General features: G+C 41.7%; 1 protein-coding gene across 1 annotated transcript; it reads right to left on the bottom strand.

Annotated features, from left to right (window-relative positions):
* Positions 1–166: 166 nt before the first annotated feature.
* LOC111977531 (potassium channel subfamily K member 18) lies at positions 167–11896 on the bottom strand. Its single transcript, XM_024006983.2, has 3 exons — positions 11337–11896; positions 10911–11066; positions 167–1982 (listed from the first exon to the last, which is right to left on the bottom strand). Exons 1-3 carry the CDS (start codon positions 11563–11565, stop codon positions 1144–1146), a joined length of 1224 nt encoding a protein of 407 aa, XP_023862751.1. The 5' UTR covers positions 11566–11896; the 3' UTR covers positions 167–1143.
* Positions 11897–20924: the final 9028 nt, after the last annotated feature.

Raw genomic sequence — 20924 nt, 5'->3', positions numbered from 1 at the left:
CTTTTTCAGACCACTCTCTACCTTTTTTCTTTCTGTTCTCTGAGAATGTGCTGCCATACTAAAAGGATATAAGCATATCATATTTTTCTCTTTGGAATATACTGTGTGAGTAATGTCTCACGATGTCTCATGTAATTTCTTTCATAAAATATTTAGACACCACACATTGACCTGAACATGTTTTAATGCTGATGTGAAAGCAGGATATACAGGTTGCTAGACAGCATAAGCTTATGCATGCAGGGTGATTAACAACAAACATGTATTTCTCATATTTCTCCACTATATTTGCATGTTAGGAGTTACTGCTGGCACATAAAAAGCGCACAGCCAAAGACTACCTTAATAACAGACACCTTAGCTCAATGAACACAGAAGGCAATTTGAAAAAAACGTATTGGTAGTACTTCATTTTACCGTACACACATTACCAAGTATTTATACATGATACATACACAACAATAACCATTTGGTACCAGGTACTATAGCTACTAATTGTGTTGAATTATTTTAAGTAAGCACCAGAAAGTATACATTGATAATAAATACAAGGTAAATAAATAACAGTGGTACAGTACTGTAAAAATAAACTGCTACCATATTATTTCCTATAGAGGAGGCACTGAAAAATGCAGGTGAAAGCTTTAATGTGCACAAATCTCACAACTTGAACAAAGACTCATAAACAATTCTAACCAATGCAAGAGTCATTGCAGCTTCAGTCAAATCTACCAACAGTTGATTGGGATGTCCCCATCCTAAATCAAAAGGTAGAGTTTTGGAACAACAGGTTGAACTGTAGACAACATGTATACATACCATAGATAGTATAAGTAACTTGTTGGATAAATATATCCAGACATAGAGTGCATATCTATATTCGGGCAACAGACATGTAAGATAAATCTCACATATATAAAGTCACACAATTTTGCTTAAGCTTTGGTCACATGCACATTTTCATTTGCTCAAGCTAATGATGAGGGGTCAGCTCAAGGGTTAGCTTTGCACCCCACTGAGCTAGACACGGTTCCCAAGTCAGCCGTACAGAACTTCGTGCTTAGTGCTTTTTGGACCCACAATAGCAGGGCCTCATAACCCTAGAACTCTTGAGACGCCCGGTGGAGGCCGAAACTCTTTTTCTCAGTCGCTCCCCAACTCCTCAAACCTCTCTACCATCCCCCCGCTGATGCAGCGCATGCACTGGCGGTAGCAGCTGACGATGCGTGACTGGCCCAGCTTGAAGGCCATAGACATGATGGCCATGCCCATGATGATGAAGACAAAAGTGAGCATGAAGTACTTGGGGTGGTTGGGCACGATGTCACCGAAGCCGATGGTGGTGAGGGTGATGAAGCAAAAGTAGTAGGCGTCAAAGGTGTTGAACTCTGTCTCCCACAGGGGCAGGATGAGGCCTCCAAACAGGATGTAGGCAAACACCACCACCAGGATGAGGAGCAGCGGCACGTTCAGCTTGTCCATATTGTCCCCGATGCCTGTGAAGTCCCAGATGGCAAAGCCCTTGGGCAAGGGGGGCATGCGGTCCAGCTCAGGGCAGGAAAGGCTCCGCACCAGTGGGCCCTGCCTGTTGAAGTTCTCCCGTGCAATGATGCGGTTGAAGATCTCTGTGTTGTTTCGCAGCTGGACGGACTTGCGCTTCACAGACTGCTGGCTGTGGAGGACCTGTCGGATGTCCATGGGCTCCCGGACCACCACTTCTTGGCTGAAGGTATAGGTCCCGTCCTGGAAGCCCCCCTGGCCCCCGTGCCCTGGCTTCTCTGTGTCATGGGAGGGGGACCAGCGGCCGTATTGGGGCAACCTGCAGAAAAGACTGTGCAGGTGGCAGTAGGCCCTGGAGAGGAGCATGGCCAGGAGGTCTCCCACATCTGTGATAACCAGGAGCATGAGGGGGATACCCACCATGGCATACAGGATACAGACCACTTTACCAGGCAGGGTCACCGGATAGATCTCTCCATAACCTGAGACAAGAAGAGCAGCAGGGTATGGGATCATACAGGTAGCTTACTTATTTCCCTCTCATATCCAAATATCCCCTTTATCGACAACAATAATTTTGTGTCTAACCTCAAATTATATTGTAAAAATGTCCGCTCCTAACATACAAAAAAAGATGTGTAGAAGATTGAAAGAATATAGTTTGTCAAACATGGTTTTAGATCTATTGCTGCCATCTGTCGGTCATTTCTAATACTGGATTTGCTGATGCTTCTCTCTAAGGGCATTCAGGGACAGATAACTAACTGTATGCTCAGGCAGGGGCATCATACACCCATTATTTTATAAGGGGCACGAAGTATGTGAGGATGGAGGGGGGAGGAAGTTTAGAGCCATAATAATTATGTCTAATTCTACAGTGCATTCGGAAAGTATTCAGACCCCTTCACTTTTTGTTACATTACAGCCTGATTCTAAAATGGATATAATAATTTTTTCTCTCATCAATCCACACACAATACCCCATAATGACAAAGCAAAAACAGGTTATTAGAAATGTTTGCAAAAAAACGGAAATACTTTATTTACATGAGTATTTGCAATAAGGTTCGAAATTGAGCTCGGTGCATCCCGTTTCCATTGATCATCCTTGAGATGTTTTTAGAACTTGATTGGAGTCCACCTGTGGTAAATTCAATTGATTGGACATGATTTGGAAAGGCACACACCTGTCTATATAAGGTCCCACAGTTGACAGTGCATGTCCGAGCAAAAACCAGACCATGAGGTCGAAGGAACTGTCCGTAGAGCTCCGAGACAGGATTGTGTCGAGGCACAGATCTGGGGAAGGGTACTAAAAAATGTCAGCAGCATTGAAGGTCCCCAAGATCACAGTGGCCTCCATCATTCTTAAGTGGAAGAAGTTTGGAACCGCCAAGACTCTTCCAAGAGTTTGTTTAAATTATTTCATAATGGTCGCATCGCCGTTTTAAATGCGCTGTGAATTGTTATAAAACCACTTATCTATCACATGAATCATTCTATTAGGTATTTGTTGTGGAATTGTTAGATATTACTTGTTAGATATTGCTGCACTGTCGGAACTAGAAGCACAAGCATTTCGCTACACTCGCAATAAAATCTGCTAACCATGTGTATGTGACCAATAACAATTGATTTGATTTCATTCTGGCTGCATGTGTACCTCTCCCCGCCTCTAACTGGGGCTCACGTTGGCAAAAACAATTCTCCGATATGATTGAGTTTATTGTGATAAATTCTAGAAGGAATTATAAAAGCAATCATTTTGCAGTTCTCACTGGAAAGTATGTTGTTAATAATTTTCTAAAGGTAATGAAATAATGGATATTATGATTGGGCACTAGTCAGCCTATCAATAGCCTTTTTGTTGCCTTACCTTTCTCTTACTGACAGTTCGAGTTGAGATGCGTTTGGAATTGGAAAGTTTACGAGGTGAACTCATTCATTCTTTTTTTAATATTCTGTCTGCAGTGACTTTTGTCTGGGCTGCTTCAAATGGGTTACACTGGAGTTTGTTTTAATAACATTACTTTATTCCAACTAGAAAATGTCTTATGAAATCATGCATTCATTGCACAATATAATGCATAAGATGGTGGTTTTGAAGATGTGTAATTTTAACATTGTGGGACTGCAGGCAGGAGCTGGATGAGATCTGGCAAGAGCAGGTCGGTGTTGGCAAAAAAAACCTGTGGCGGCGGGCACGGTACTAAAAAATCTGTTCTCCGCAGACCTCTACTACAGAGGACCACGATGTGGGTAGTGGACAAACATTGACATCTATTTGGCCAAAACAGATGTCTATAATGTGCTATACTGTACTCTAACCTACTCTACTATTCTCGACTGTACTCTACCGTACTGTGCTCTACTGTACTGTATCCTACTGTACTCTACTGTACTCTACTGTACTCTACTGTACTCTACAGACCAAGAACACTAGATCAAGAGTTCATGGGCCCTTTCTTCAATTGTTAGAAACGCAAGAAGAGTAAACTCGAGCACAGAACAGTAGAGTACAGTAGAGAACAGTACAGTAGAATACATTATAACAGAGCACAGTAACTTGTCATGGTCTCAACTCACTGGGTCTGGGTCTGAATCTTGGGACCAATGTCCTGGTATGAATCTTGGTCTTGGCTCCTAGATATTACCTTAGTCTTTGGTTTACGAACTATACGCAACCCAATTTGAAATAGACAATGCTCTCTGATCATTGGCTGATCACTCCCAACCCATAGGAATCCCCACCCAGTTGACTACTTTTAAATGGCGGAAGCCCTCAATGGCAATGTCTATATCAAAACAAGTTATTTCCATATATAGTATAGCGGTATAGTCTTTTGACCATACAGACACTACCGTTCAAAAGTTTGGGGTCACTTAGAAATTTCCTTGTTTTTGAAAAAAACATCAAATTGATCAGGAATACAGTATAGACATTGTTAATGTTGTAAATGACTATTGTAGCTGGAAACGGTAGATTTTTAATGGAATATCTACATAGGCGTACAGAGGCCTATTATCAGCAACCATCACTCCTGTGTTCCAATGTCACGTTGTGTAAGCTAGTGCAAGTTTATCATTTTAAAAGGCTAATTGATCATTAGAAAACCATTTTTGCAATTATGTTAGCACAGCTGAAAATGGTCATGCTGACTACAGAAGCAATACAACTGGCCTTCTTTAGACTAGTTGAGTATCTGGAGCATCAGATTTGTGGGTTCGTTACAGGCTCAAAAAGGCCAGAAACAAAGACTTTCTTCTGAAACTCGTCAGCCTATTCTTGTTCTGAGAAATTAAGGCTATTCCATGTGAGAAATTGCCAAGAAACTGAAGATCTCATACAACGCTGTGTACTTCTCCCTTCACAGAACAGCGCAAACTGGCTCTAAACAGAATATAAAGAGGAGTGGGAGTACCCGGTGCACAACTGAGCAAGAGGACAAGTACATTAGAGTGTCTAGTTTGAGAGTCCTCAACTGGCAGCTTCATTAAATAGTACCCGCAAAACACCAGTCTCAACGTCAACAGTGAAGAGGCGACTCCGGGATGCTGGCCTTCTAGGCAGAGTTCCTCTGTCCAGTGCCTGTGTTCTTTTGCCCATCTTAATATTTAATTTTTATTGGCCAGTCTGAGATATGGCTTTTTCTTTGCAACTCTGCCTAGAAGGCTAGCATCCCGGAGTCGCCTCTTCACTGTTGACGTTGAGACTGGTATTTTGCGGGTACTATTTAATGAAGCTGCCAGTTGAGGATTGTGAGGTGTCAAACTAGACACTGTAATAATAGTATGGAAATAATGTATTTTATTTTGTAAAGTGGTTTCTTGCATCAAACAACACAACAACATTTTCAGTCACCTACTTGTCTGAAGGACAAACAGGTGAATGTCAAGCCCTGCATGCTTTTTTCAAAAGTCTCATGGAATGTAGGCCTACATTGAACACCACACATTGGCTGCAACTGAAGGCTGAATGATAGAACAGCTCAAATGTTATAGGATGCATTTTCTCCATTGTTTTTTATGGTAGGCCACTCTGGTAGGCCTACATTATGATCAAATAGCAAGAGTAGCCTACTTGGCCACTGTTAAAACTGTAACATAAAGGTGTACAGCCTCAGTGTTCACAGTAAATGCGCGCTGGAAGTTGCACAGGATTTTCAGAATGTTCAAGTTTGCACTCAGCAGACCTGAAATTTGCTCAGTGCATTAGTGGCATTTTGCCTTAGTTAAACCAAGGGGCCAGGGTGCCGTTCTAGAAGCACAGCTTCGACTGCTCCTACAGTTTTTCTTCGGTACTGCAGTTTAACTGATGCTTGGCCCAGAAAGACAATTTTAATACATGGCTACATAGAGAAGTCAGATTAGAAAATTCCTATTAAGACACTTTAGTCATCACCTTTGTGAATTATTCTAATAATTGTCGCTGAGGCCAATACATTTTTTCACAGCCGAAGATATTAAAATTGTACATTCATTCAATGTCTGCCATGTTCTATGTCACGTATACTCCCTCTCCGGCCTCTAGGTCATCAGGCTGCTGATTATCACCATCGTTTCGCGCACCTGTGCCTCTTGACAATCACCTGGATTCCATCACCTCCTTGATTATCTTCCCTATATCTGTCACTCTCCTTGGTTCTTTCCTCAGGTGCTATTGACTCTGTTTTCATGTCGGTGTGTTGTTTGTGTTTCTTATTTACTGTTTCATTTATTTATTAAAACACTCTTTAAAACTTGCTTCCCGACTATAATGCGCGCTCGTTATTGAATAACACCTCACCCAAGGGAAGCATCAGGGAGTGTTTTTTTTATTTAATTTTTTGTGTCAGAGTAATGACGTCGGGTCTGGGAACTGCTACAAGCTCTCATGCCTCAACCAGATTTCCAGGATTCCCTGCCTCAGCCGGCTCGTCGGGCTTTCATGCCTTAGCCGGATCGCCAGGCTCCCCTGCCTCAGCCGGCTAGTCGGGCTTTCATGCCTCCGCCGGATCGACAGGCTCCCGTGCTTCCACCGGCTTGTCAGGTCCTCATGCCTCAACCGGATCCCCAGGCTCCCCTGCCTCAACCGATCTGTCAGGTTCCCGCGCCCCAGCTGACTCGACAGGTTCCCGTGCCTCAGCTGGCGTGACAGTTTCTGGCGCATCAGCAGGGGTGACCGGTACGCTCCTGATCCCCGGGTCCGTCCCCTTTGACGGCATCCTGCAGCTGGAGCCGCGCGTCGGGGAGGGGATACTGTCATGTATACTCCCTCTCCGACCTCTAGGTCATCAGGCTGCTGATTATCCCGCACACCTGTCACCATCGTCCCGCGCACCTGCGCTTCTTGACAATCACCTGGACTCCATCACCTCCTTGATTATTTTCCCTATATCTGTCACTCCCCTTGGTTCTTTCCTCAGGTGTTATTGACTCTGTTTTCATGCCGGTGCATTTGTGTTTCGTGTTCATTGTTTCTTTTATTTATTAAAACACTCACTCCCTGAACTTGCTTCCCGACTCTCAGCGCGCTCGTTATATTTTTGGATTACGTGAGGATGTCGTCGCTGCTCCCGCTGCTTCCTGTGCACACTGAGTGCTAGTTGTGCATGTGATGTTGGTCGGTATAAACCGGATGCAACCCGGATATAGACGGTCCATGAATTAGCATATGTGAACGTGAGTAGATTACCTTGAAAACAAAGGTCTTGGATGCAGTCTCCAGTTCTTACTATACCTCAGTGAGTTAAACATGAGCACAATTCCTGCCTGCATTTTAAGCCCCGCATACCCAAACTCGTGATTTGTTGGGAGAGTTGTGTGTCTGAAAAGGACCCTACCCTGATTTTTTTTTCTCCCTTTCGGAATGTCAGAGAGAAGCCGACATCCTCCCCAGACCTTGTGCCGTTGCCTAACTTACGATACTCCAAGGTCTGGGATATCCAAGACTATTGAGAGAGTGTCCCTGGTAATGATGCTTACATGATGTAACAGTGAAGCTTCATAAGAGTGACTATAGACACAAGTCATAGCATTAACAACAAATGTATAATAACAATATGTCATACAAGCTCAATCATTTACAATTTGACGACAAAGGGATAAAGAGGAAAAATAGTTGAGATGAGATCCATTGTGGTTTTCTAGTAGTGACATGAGGACATATTGTGGTGATCTTGGAAATTGGAACCTAGAAAGCAATAATTATCAATAATGTGGAAAGAAGTCCGTCTTGAGACCTCTAATCTGCTTCTGGTGATGTGAAATGCATTTGGGTCTTCGAGGGACTTTCTTCAGTAATTTGTGGCCTTCCTGTTTGCCGACCAAGCTATTAGCCATTAACCCCAACATAAATGGACCGTGATAGCTATCATATATCAGACCTTAACAGACTTCATAATGTATTTTATGAACATAAAGTGGAACATTAACAAAAAAATAGAGTGCAGAGATGTCATTCAAAATGGGATTCTGATGTAATATTACTTGGTTTGGAGTGTTTTGGAGTGTTTTCTAACATGTTTTAGCAACATTTGCATAATGCCTTGTAGTCAATGGCAAGTGATGACAATTGTCTATGTAATGAAACAAAATATGGGGATCAACTACAATCACAGAAAGAGTGAAAAGAAGCCTACATGTAAAAACGTGTGAACTTCCCCTGCAGGTACTACCACAACATTAGAAAAAAAATGGAATATAGCAACCTCTCCCATTTCACTTTCCGATATATGATCGGTAAATGTTTGGTTCAATACAGCATGGCTCACTAGAAAATCATCCTGTTGAATGGTCTATGGCTTGCCAACTTTATAGAGGATGGCCCTAAAAATTGTCAAACACTCCAGCTACCCAAGTTATAGACTGTTCTCTCTGCTCCCACATGGCAAATGGTACTGATGTACCAAGTCTGGAACCAGCAGGACCGTGAACAGCGTCTACCCCCAAGCCATAAGACTGATAAATATTTAGTTAAATAATTAACCAAATAGCTACCCGGACTATCTGCATAGAACCTTTTTGACTCATCACATACACTGCTGCTACTGTTTACTATCTGTCATTTTATTCCTAGTTAAATCAAATCAACATTTATTTGTCACGTGCGCCGAATACAAATGCTTACTTACAGGCTCTAACCAATAGTGCAAAAAAGGTATTAGGTGAACAATAGGTAGGTAAAGAAATAAAACAACAGTAAAAAGACAGGCTATATACAGTAGCGAGGCTATAAAAGTAGCAAGGCTACATACAGACACCGGTTAGTCAGGCTGATTGAGATAGTATGTACATGTAAATATGGTTAAAGTGACTAATTAATATATGATGAACAGAGAGTAGCAGTAGCGTAAAAGAGGGGTTGTTATATGCACATACTCTATCTACATGTACCTCATTTACCTCGTACCCCTGCACATCGACCCATGTATATAGCCAAGTTATCGTTGCTCTCTATTATTACAGTTTTACTTTTCATTATTTCTCTATTTTCTTTCTCTCTGCATTGTTGGGAAGGGCCCGTAAGTAAGCATTTCACAGTTAGTCTACACCTGTTGTTTACGAAGCATGTGACGAATACATATTTGATTTGATACACTAAAAGTTTCGAGATTCAGAACAATGCTGAACAAGAACTACATAATATGCATGTGTGAAAAACTGTCTGCAAATGCAGTTGATGGGAATGGTCCATTAGCAATCACGGCTAGGCACTAATGCTGAAGCTGTGGCTTGAAATGGCTGTTGAGTGAAGTCAAGACTGGGGGTGAGGCCAAGTCAATGATCTATGTTCTTCACTAAAGGAGCGTTGAAAGAGAAGGCTAACCAATATCTTATCTTGTTACTTTAACCACTGGACATACATTACATTGTCCTCACACTCCCTCAAGATGGTAGTAGTTGTATAGTCAATGACCTCATATATCATTGACAGTTCATATTATGTATATAGGCACATCTTAAGACACAAATACTCTTGTATTAATCTTATGGGCACAGACTCTGATTTCAATTATTTATATGACATCATCATCTTAAGGTGCAATCAAAGCAGCGGTTTTGTCCCTGGTGGTGATCATCGCAATCAGAGAGGGTCTGAGCCCAGCGTGAACCTGCACCACAGGGACTGACACATGAAAAGAGCACAGAACATGGCAACCCCCCCCCCCCATTCTTTGCTGCAGCTGTCTGCAGATGAGAACCACAAGGTGCTTGCAAGAATGAATGCAGAGCACAGTCAACAGTTTTTTATTGTCTGTAAGTTTTATAAAGTGTAAGAGTAACATAATAACATAGTTACATCCCTAACACAGTCTTCTGCCATTTAACTCATTTGGTTTTGAATACTGCCATTATAGCTCATTCCTGTTGTCCCCGGAAAGGCTAATTTATTTGACATTAATGCAGTCATTTTAAACTCAATTTAAAAAATGGTTTCCTCTGGAAAAATAATTGTATGGGAGGTGGTCAAGAAACCAAATTTGTTTAATTTAGGGAACGCGGTAAACTACTCTATGTATATCGACATTGCATGTGCTACTAGATACAAGTATGTCAATGTCAACCATTGTTTTAACAATTCATTTGACAAAGGATAAGGGTTAGATGGATATGAATTCGTACTACAGTCCAGACTTTAAAAAAAATATGTTTACACATCGATCTGTTAATACTACTGATAACTTTGTCCATGAAATGCTCTGATGTAACATGCACAAATGTGTAATGTGTATTCCACAGTATTTCCATTTAATGACAAACTATTTATCAGTGAGGTATGGTAGGAGTCAAATCAGCTATGGTAGGAATTACAGATAGACAAATCCCCAAAAGATCAAATTTTCAATCCCTGTTGGCCAAACCCGTTGTTTCATGGTTGACTGCTGTTTGATGGAGAGCGGATCCACTCTCGTTTACAGCCTGATAACATCAGTTCACTCAGTGAGCATGGCACACAGCACACTAAGACCAAAGTTCATCAAGCCTGAGGCAAACAACATGATTTAATGTGGTGGACATTTCAGTGACTAAAGAGATGAGAGATGAGAGATTGTAATGATATTGTACTAATACATCATGCCTGGTGTTCCATATCCATTGATATTTATTTCAGGTGGGCTTCATTTTGACAGGAAAGCCATTGTTGCTTAGAGGCAATCTATATCAGTGGTGCCCATGCATAACAATCCATAACCAGAAATAACAATTGAGAGTATATATCTATATTGTCCTAATGAGGCTATACATTTACAAAGAGAATCAAATGAGCCCAAAAAATTAGCAAATGGTCTACAACACCAGCACAATTATATTTTAGTATACTGTAGGCCTAATGTGCTGTCTTAATTAGGCCTATTTTGTGTTTGTTTTGCATGTCTTTTAACTTAAGACGAAACTTAACTTAAAAGTTGGTAATTTAGATGACTTACCCACGGTTGTGAATACAGTACAACAGAAGAACAGGGATCCATAGAAATCCCATCGCTCTGGACGTTGAAGCCATATGGACTTGAACCCCCCGTTGATTTCTTTCTCTAGTTCTTTCACCGAATGTTGTTCTTGAGAAGAATTGCTGGACAAATTACCTGTAATTAAAATCGAATTATTTGAATGAAGTTAGCCGTAAACATTTTTGAACACATTTACAACACATTAAAAAAATGTAATGTAAAAATCCTATTTTCACCCCATCTATAAAGACGGTAGCCCTATATTATAACAATAGTAATAATAAACATAGATCTAGCTTTCTGGCCTTTTTAGGCTGAGTTTCTGTATAGCACTTCGTGACATCGGCTGATGTAAAAAGGGCTTTATAAATACATTTGATTGATTGATTGATTGATTTACTTTACCTGGATAATTCTGAATTCTGCGCAACAGTTTACCCAAAAACTCATGATATTCCCCTTCTGCTTGGTCCCCACTCCCTCCCTCAATGCACCAGAATAGCACCGCTCCCAAGGCGGCATATCCGACGAGTAAAAGTATGAGAAAAACGTGAGGAAACAGCTTCCATAGCTTTGAAGCACACTTTTTGGAATTCTCTATCGAACTTCGTGTTTTACCCACTGCCAACGACATCTTGCAGTCTCTGAAGAGCTATTGGAACGTGATGCCAAATTCTCTCTCCATGGCAAGGCTGTCAAGACCGTCCGACGGCGAGAAGCGCAGAATGATATGTGCCCGCCATCCCCCCTCATTAAGCTAACACCAAATCGAAGTCCCCCAGGAGACAAGTGCTATTGACTTCATCTCTCAGGTAGGCTATTTTGAAACTCCACAAAAGAGGACATTTATTCGTTTTGTACTTGATTCCACATTAAAGCCTCCTAAACTGGATAATGCAATTGCCATTTTAATCAGTAAACACAATTTGATCTTGCCCTTCGCCTTTTTGAGCATTGAGCAACAGGTGTTGATGCCATCTATATTTAGCTAGCCCCATATGAATGCCGCTGTTGTTTCAGAAGAACAACTGGAGCTTGTCAAATTCCATCCAGTAAAACAGACAATTCCCTACAAGGCACAGCGACAAAACTGCCTTAAAAACATCCTACAAACATTACAACAAACTTCTGCTGCCATGAATCACAATGGAAATCATTGGGTGAATTATGACCATTGCCTAAAACATTGGCTAAATAGGCCTACTGCTTTACTTAGTTGTCATATTACGTGTTTAGGTGTAGGATCTTAATTTGAACCGGTTTGCTACAGCAGGAAAATTAATTATTATGTGGATTATAATTAATGAACATTTTTGTAGGGTTGATACCAGATGAGGCTGGTGGGAGTAAATCAGTGGAATTGTACAAGCACATCAAACACATTGTTTGAAACTCCATTTCATTGATTCCATTCCAGCCACTACAATCAGCCTGTATAGCTCCTCCCACCAGCCTCTGGTTGATACATTTTGTTTAAGGGAAAATTAAGTCTGAAATTTAAAAGCGGAAATTGCAAACTTCAGAAGCCTTTTTAAACCCCAGATACACTACAAGTTTTACATTTCCTGCAACGCAGATATGTTCTGCAACAGAGTGATCAAATTAAGTTCCTACATCTGTATAAAGAGCCTTCTGTGAAGCAAGAAATATACTCTAAATGTTTGTATTTAGCTTTCAATTGATCCTGTCCTGTTTAATCCAACAAATCACGATAAAAGGTGCACAGTGTCAGATGGTCCATTCAAAGTCTTTTGAGACTGTTGCCAAGATCCGAAAGGACTGCGTGTTTTGTGTGTTTTAAGATCTCAAGCAAGGTGCTTCATCATGTGAGCATGGTTCACCGAAACACAAGTAACGAAACTAACCTACCAGAAGGTAGGAGACAGGCAATGAAGAACCTTCTATGGGTAGAAACCTTTGTTGCTGCCCTATGCGGGGATGAGTGAGTGAGTATGAGGTAGGAGCCAACAAAGGGTTTATTCTCAGACTAGTTTTTTCTTATTCTTCATATCACGTTGTATATTGTAGGAGACAGGCGCAGGAATACGAAATAGGGGGATTTTATTTCTCTACCCAAAATAGAGTACGTCATGAACATGACAGGGACGAAGCCCAAAACAAACACGTATATACAGTTGAAGTATGAAATGTACATACCCTTAGGTTGGAGTCATTAAAACTCCTTTTTTAACCACTCCACAAATTTCTTGTTAACAAACTATAGTTTTGGCAAGTCGGTAAGGACATCTACTTTGTGCATAACACAAGTAATTTTTCCAACAATTGTTTACAGACAGATTTTTTCACTTATAATTAACTGAATCACAATTCCAATGGGTCAGAAGTTTACATACACTAAGTTGACTGTGCCTTTAAACAGCTTGGAAAATTCCAGAAAATTATGTCATGGCTTTAGAAGCTTCTGATAGGCTAATTGACATAATTTGAGTCAATTGGAGGTGTACCTGTGGATGTATTTCAAGGCCTTCCTTCAAACTCAGTGCCTCAAAAGAAATCAGCCAAGACCTCAGAAAAAAAACTGTAGACCTCCACCAGTCTAGTTCATCATTGGGAGCAATTCCCAAACGCCTGAAGGTACCACGCTCATCTGTAAAAACAATAGTACGCAAGTGTAAACACCATGGGACCACGCAGTCGTCATTCCGCTCAGGAAGGAGACGCGTTCTGTCTCCTAGAGAGGAACGTACTTTGGTGTGAAAAGTGCAAAAGTATTTATATCCACAGTAAAACGAGTCCTATACTATATCGACATAACCTGAAAGGCCGCTCAGCAAGGAAGAAGCTACTGCTCCAAAACCGCCATTAAAAAACTGACTATGGTTTGCAACTGCACATCGGGTCAAAGATCGTACTTTTTAGAGAAATGTCCTCTGGTCTGATAAAACAAAAATAGAACTGTTTAGCCATAATGACCATCGTTATGTTCAGAGGGAAAAGGGGGAGGCTTGCAAGCCGAAGAACACCATCCCAACCGTGAAGCACGGGGTGGCAGCATCATGTTGTGAGGGTGCTTTGCTGCAGGAGGGACTGGTGCACTTCACAAAATAGATGGCATCATGAGGAAGGAAAATTATGTGGATATATTGAAGCAACATCTCAAGACATCAGTCGGGAAGTTAAAGCTTGATCGCAAATGGGTCTTCCAAATGGACAATGACCCCAAGCATACTTCCAAAGTTGTGGCAAAATGGCTTAAGGACAACAAAGTCAAGGTATTGGAGTGGATATCACAAAGCCCTGACCTCAATCCTATAGAAAATTTGTGGGCAGAACTGAAAAAGCATGTGGGAGCAAGGAGGCCTACGAACCTGACTCAGTTACACCAGCTCTGTCAGCAGGAATGGCCAAAATTCACCCAATTTATTGTGGGAAGCTTGTGGTAGGCTACCCGTAACATTTGACCCAAGTTAACCAATTTAAAGGCAATGCTACCAAATACTAATTGAGTGTATGTAAACTTCTGACCCACTGGGAATGTGATGAAAGAAAGAAATAAAAGCTTAAATAAATCATTCTCTCTACTATTATTCTGACATTTCACATTCTTAAAATAAAGTGTTGATCCTAACTGACCTAAGACAGGGAATTTTTAATAGGATTAAATGTCAGGAATTGTGAAAAACTGAGTTTAAATGTATTTGGCTAAGGTGTATGTAAACTTCCGACTTCAACTGTATATAACACGGGGCTGTAACTCAAACCAAGCGCGAGGTGGAAACCTCTAATAAATACACGGGATGAGACCTGTAATAACAATACACGTGACGAGACCCGTAGTAACAATACACGGTATCAAGAAATCCGATACAACAGAGCACAGGTACTCACAAGACCAACGGACGTGGAACAATAATCAACAAGGACATTGGGGAACAGAGGGCACATATATACACATACTAATCAGGGGGAATGGGAAACAGGTGTGCATAATGAGACATGACAGTCTAGGGTTGGTGGTAATGATCCAGTTCAGTGACGCCTAGAGGGCCGGTGATGTAGACCTCCGGAGCTGGTGAACGGAATGAGCAGCAGTATGGGGGGAATCCGTGACACTTTACCCCAAATGCACCCTTTTCCTGCAGTCAAATGACCAAATCACCCTTTAGTGGCCTCATGGTTGGAAAGCTATTAATCGTTTTCATAATTTCATAATTAATCAACTATTATTTGTTTAAATGCAGAAAATCCAGTGTTTCTACGTTAAATGGTTTTGTTATACTGTATTTCAGTCTTCTGTGATATATATATACTGTACAATGTAATATTGGGACGCAAACTAAAAATGTAATCTGACATGGTACTTTTTTTAAGCCCATAACCATGTGTGTGAGGTGTATACTTTTGTTTCAAAGTAGATTTGTTTAAGACTAAGACTACCAAGAAACACTCTGTGTGACCTGATTTATCCCACTGCAGTAAAAGGTTAAAGCAGAGAGTTGTAAGAAAATTGTTAGGCCTAAGAAGAAGCCTAACCTGGTCTAAGAGGTAAGTGGACAAATTTGACCATGTGAGTTCTCTGAGCCTGACCATATAGGCTACTCTCCAGGTGAATACCAAACCCTTAGAGTTTAGACCCCGTGGCACTACTTCTGCAAAACATCCTTCAGTGGGCGTACATATAGGCCTACTATACAATAATTCAGATGAGGAGTGGTCTTATTGTGAGACTTGCTGCACTATCTGTATGGTCATCACACACATTTGAGCATCATACAATCATACAATGGTCCAATGAATAATGATCAATTGATAGGATCATACACAGACATTCTTGTAGCCTGAGACATACTGTCACACTACGTCTACAATCGCAATTGATCAGCCTGGTGGATAATTAAAAGTGTTTCATTTGTACTCAGCAATTAATTACTTAATTATAGTGTGCATTATTCCATAGCTTGAATACTCTTAACACCGATAGCTTGTCCCTCAACCATTATCAATGACTGTTCAATATAAACCTTGCACTGTATGTTTTGTACATACTGTCCGAGCACATCCCAGTATGTGAGTAGTAAACCTGGAGAAGGCTACAAGAGCTCTTACCATATAAAACAACCTATTGTGTTAACAGTTGATGTCTGGTCAATGTTAACTTTGTAAATATTTAGCTGAAATTAAGGCTGGTATAAACAGAGATCAGTGAGTTTCAGAATCACAAGGCTCTGATAGGTGGCTTAACAGCCAAGTAAGGCGGCATTCAGGCTGCTCACATTCTTATGTCTGGAGCAGACATATACTCTCAGACAAACCTTTTATTAGTGAAGTAAGTCAGCTGTTGTTTGAATTAGGTGACGTGCTTCTTGATGTTGGATGATTGCTATAGCCTCAGCTTCTAGCCTGGTGGGGCCACAGTATTTTAAACTCTTTGTTCTTTGCCATTGTTATCACGCTTGGGTAGAACGTGTCAGGAATTGATCAAATGAGGTATACATTTGTATCAAATCAATCAAATTGTATTGGTCACATACATATGATTAGCAGATGTTATTGCGAGTGTAGCATAATGCTTGCGCTTCTAGTTCCTACAGCGCAGCAATATCTAACATGTAATCTAACAATTCCACAACAACTACCTAATACACACAAATCTAAGTAAAGGAATGGAATAAGAATATATACAGTACATATAAATATATGGATTAGCAATGGCAGAATGGCATAGGCAAGATGGTATAAAATACAGTATATACAGTGGGGAGAACAAGTATTTGATACACTGCCGATTTTGCAGGTTTTCCTACTTACAAAGCATGTAGAGGTCTGTAATTTTTATCATAGGTACACTTCAACTGTGAGAGACGGAATCTAAAACAAAAATCCAGAAAATCACATTGTATGGTTTTTAAGTAATTCATTTGCATTTTATTGCATGACATAAGTATTTSATACATCAGAAAAGCAGAACTTAATATTTGGTACAGAAACCTTTGCAATTACAGCGATCATACGTTTCCTGTAGTTCTTGACCAGGTTTGCACACACTGCAGCAGGGATTTTGGCCCACTCCTCCATACAGACCTTCTCCAGATCCTTCAGGTTTCGGGGCTGTRGCTGGGCAATACGGACTTTCAGCTCCCTCCAAAGATTTTCTATTGGGTTCAGGTCTGGAGACTGGCTAGGCACTCCAGGACCTTGAGATGCTTCTTACGGAGCCACTCTTAGTTGCCCTGGCTGTGTGTTTTGGGTCATTGTCATGCTGGAAGACCCAGCCACGACCCATCTTCAATGCTCTTACTGAGGGAAGGAGGTTGTTGGCCAAGATCTCGCGATACATGGCCCCATCCATCCTCCCCTCAATACGGTGCAGTCATCCTGTCCCCTTTGCAGAAGCATCCCCAAAGACTGATGTTTCCACCTCCATGCTTCACGGTTGGGATGGTGTTCTTGGGGTTGTACTCATCCTTCTTCTTCCTCCAAACACGGCGAGTGGAGTTTAGACCAAAAAGCTCTATTTTTGTCTCATCAGACCACATGACCTTCTCCATTCCTCCTCTGGATCATCCAGATGGTCATTGGCAAACTTCAGACGGGCCTGGACATGCGCTGGCTTGAGCAGGGGGACCTTGCGTGCGCTGCAGGATTTTAATCCATGACGGCGTAGTGTGTTACTAATGGTTTTCTTTCAGACTGTGGTCCCAGCTCTCTTCAGGTCATTGACCAGGTCCTGCCGTGCAGTTCTGAGCTGATCCCTCACCTTCCTCATGATCATTGATGCCCCACGAGGTGAGATTTGCATGGAGCCCCAGACCGTGGGTGATTGACCGTCATCTTGAATCTTCCATTTTCTAATAATTGCGCCAACAGTTGTTGCCTTCTCACCAAGCTGCTTGCCTATTGTCCTGTAGCCCATCCCAGCCTTGTGCAGGTCTACAATTTTATCCCTGATGTCCTTACACAGCTCGATGGTCTTGGCCATTGTGGAGAGGTTGGAGTCTGTTTGATTGAGTGTGTGGACAGGTGTCTTTTATATAGGTAACGAGTTCAAACAGGTGCAGTTAATACAGGTAATGAGTGGAGAACAGGAGGGCTTCTTAAAGAACTGTGAGAGACGGAATTCTTACTGGTTGGTAGGCGTTCAAATACTTATGTCATGCAATAAAATGCAAATTAATTACTTAAAATAATACAATGTGATTTTCTGGATTTGATTCCGTCTCTCACAGTTGAAGTGTACCTATGATAAAAATTACAGACCTCTACATGCTTTGTAAGTAGGAAAACCTGCAAAATCGGCAGTGTATAAAATACTTGTTCTCCCCACTGTACATACAGTTGAAGTCGGAAGTTTACATACACCTTAGCCAAATACATTTGAACTCAGTTTTTCACATTTCCTGACATTTAATCCTCGTAAAAATCCCCTGTTTTAGGTCAGTTAGGATCACCACTTTATTTTAAGAATGTGAAATGTCAGAATAATAGTAGGAGAATAATTTATTTCAGCTTTTTTTTCACATTCCCATTGAGTCAGAAGTTTACATACACTCAATTAATATTTGGTAGCATTGCCTTTAAATTGTTTAACTTGGGTCAAACGTTTTGGGTAGCCTTCCACAAGCTTTCCACAATAAGTTGGGTGAATTTTGACCCATTCCTCCTGACAGAGCTGGTGTAACTGAGTAAGGTTTGTAGGCCTCCTTGCTCGCACACGCTTTTTCAGTTCTGCCCACAAATTTTCTATAGGATTGAGGTCAGGGCTTTGTGATGGCCACTCCAATATCTTGACTTTGTTGTCCTTAAGCCATTTTGCCACAACTTTGACAGTATGCTTGGGGTCATTGTCCATTTGGAAGACCATTTGCAACCAAGCTTTAACTTCCTGACTGATGTCTTGAGATGTTGCTTCAATATATCCACATAATTTTCCTGCTCATGATGACATCTATTTTGTGAAGTGCACCAGTCCCTCCTGCAGCAAAGCACCCCCACAACATGATGCTGCCACCCAGTGCTTCACGGTTGGGATGGTGTTCTTCGGCTTGCAAGCCTCCCCTTTTTCTCTGAACATAACGATGGTCATTATGGCCAAACAGTTCTATTTTTGTTTCATCAGACCAGAGGACATTTCTCAAAAAAGTACGATCTTTGCCCGATGTGCAGTTGCAAACCGTAGTCTGCTTTTTTAATGGCGGTTTTGGAGCAGTGGCTTCTTCTTTGCTAAGCGGCCTTTCAAGTTATGTCGATATAGGACTGGTTTTACTGTGGATATAGATACTTTTGTACCTGTTTCCCAGCATCTTCAGAAGGTCCTTTGCTGTTGTTCTGGGATTGATTTGCACTTTTCGCACGAAGTACATTCATCTCTAGGAGACAGAACGCGTCTCCTTCCTGAATGGTATGATGGCTGCGTGGTCGCATTGTGTTTATACTTGCGTACTGTTTTTTTGTACAGATGAATGTGGTACCTTCAGGCATTTGGAAATTGCTCGCAAGGATGAACCAGACTGGTGGAGATCTACAGTTTTTCTTTCTGAGGTCTTGGCTGATTTCTTTTGATTTTCTAATGATGTCAAGCAAAGAGGCACTGAGTTTGAAGGTAGGCCTTGAAATACATCCACAGGTACACCTCCATTTGACTCAAATTATGTCAATTAGCCTATCAGAAGCTTCTAAAGCCATGACATAATTTTCTGGAATTTTCCAAGCTGTTTAAAGGCACAGTCAACTTAGTGTATGTAAACTTTTGACCCCTTGGAATTGTGATACACTGAATTATAAGTGAAATAATCTGTCTGTAAACAATTGTTGGGAAAATTACTTGTGTCATGCACAAAGTAGATGTCCTAACCGACTTGCCAAAACTATAGTTTGTTAACAAAATTTGTGGAGTGGTTGAGAAACAAGTTTTAATGACTCCAACCTAAGTGTATGTTAACTTCCGACAACTGTATGGGATGAGTAATGCAAGATATGTAAACATTATTAAAGTGGCATAATTAAAGTGAGTAGTGATCCATTTATTAAAGTGGCCAATGATTTCACGTCTGTATGTAGGCAGCAGCCTCTCTGTGCTAGTGCTGGCTATTTAACAGTCTGATGGCCTTGAGATTGAGCTGTTTTTCAGTCTCTCGGTCTCAGCTTTGATGCACCTGTACTGACCTCGCCTTCTGGATGGTAGGGGGTGAACAAGCAGTGGCTCGGGTGGTTGTTGTCCTTGATGATTCTTTTGGCCTTCTGTGACATCGGGTGCAGTAGGTGTCCTGGAGGGCAGGTAGTTTGCCCCCGGTGATGCGTTGTGCAGACCGCACCACCCTCTGGAGAGCCTTGTGGTTGTGGGCAGTGCAGTTACCATACCAGGCAGTGATACAGCCCGACAGGATGCTCACAATTGTGCATCTGTAAAAGTTTGTGAGGGTTTTAGGTGACAAGCCAAATTTCTTCAGACTCCTGAGGTTGAAGAGGCGCTGTTGCGCCTTCACCACACTGTCTGTGTGGGTGGACCATTTCAGTTTGTCCGTGATGTGTACGCCAAGGATCTTAAAACTTTCGACCTTCTCCACTGCTGTCCCGTTGATGTGGATAGGGGGGTGCTCCCTCTGCTGTTTCCTGAAGTCCACAATCATCTCCTTTGTTTTGTTGACGTTGAGTGTGAGGTTGTTTTCCTGACACCACACTCCGAGTGCCCTCACCTCCTCCCTGTAGGCTGTCTCGTCGTTGTTGGTAATCAAGCCTACTACTGTTGTGTCGTCTGCAAACTTGATGATTCAGTTGGAGATGTGCATGGCCACGCAGTCATGGGTGAACAGGGAGTACAGGAGGGGGCTGAGCATGCACCCTTGTGGTGCCCCAGTGTTGAGGATCAGCAAAGTGGAGATGTTGTTTCCCATTTTCACCACCTGGGGGCAGCCCATCAGGAAGTCCAGGACACAATTGTACAGGGCGAGGTTCAGACACAGGCCCTCAAGCTTAATGATGAGCTTGGAGGGTCCTATGGTGTTGAATGCTGAGCTATAGTCAATGAGCAGTATT

Source organism: Salvelinus sp. IW2-2015, linkage group LG18, assembly GCF_002910315.2.
Source record: "Salvelinus sp. IW2-2015 linkage group LG18, ASM291031v2, whole genome shotgun sequence".
Taxonomy (NCBI): domain Eukaryota; kingdom Metazoa; phylum Chordata; class Actinopteri; order Salmoniformes; family Salmonidae; genus Salvelinus; species Salvelinus sp. IW2-2015.
The sequence above is the reverse complement of the archived record's forward strand: the minus strand, read 5'-3'. Positions and strand labels throughout refer to the sequence as shown.

Excerpts from the sequence above, each read along its gene's own strand:
- LOC111977531 (XM_024006983.2), bottom strand. The coding sequence starts at position 11,565 with ATGTCGTTGGCAGTGGGTAAAACACGAAGTTCGATAGAGAATTCCAAA. Across the intron at positions 11,067-11,336 it reads CAGAATTCAGAATTATCCAG|GTAATTTGTCCAGCAATTCT; the intron begins GTAAAGTAAATC and ends TTTTAATTACAG. Across the intron at positions 1,983-10,910 it reads TACTGTATTCACAACCGTGG|GTTATGGAGAGATCTATCCG; the intron begins GTAAGTCATCTA and ends TTCTTGTCTCAG.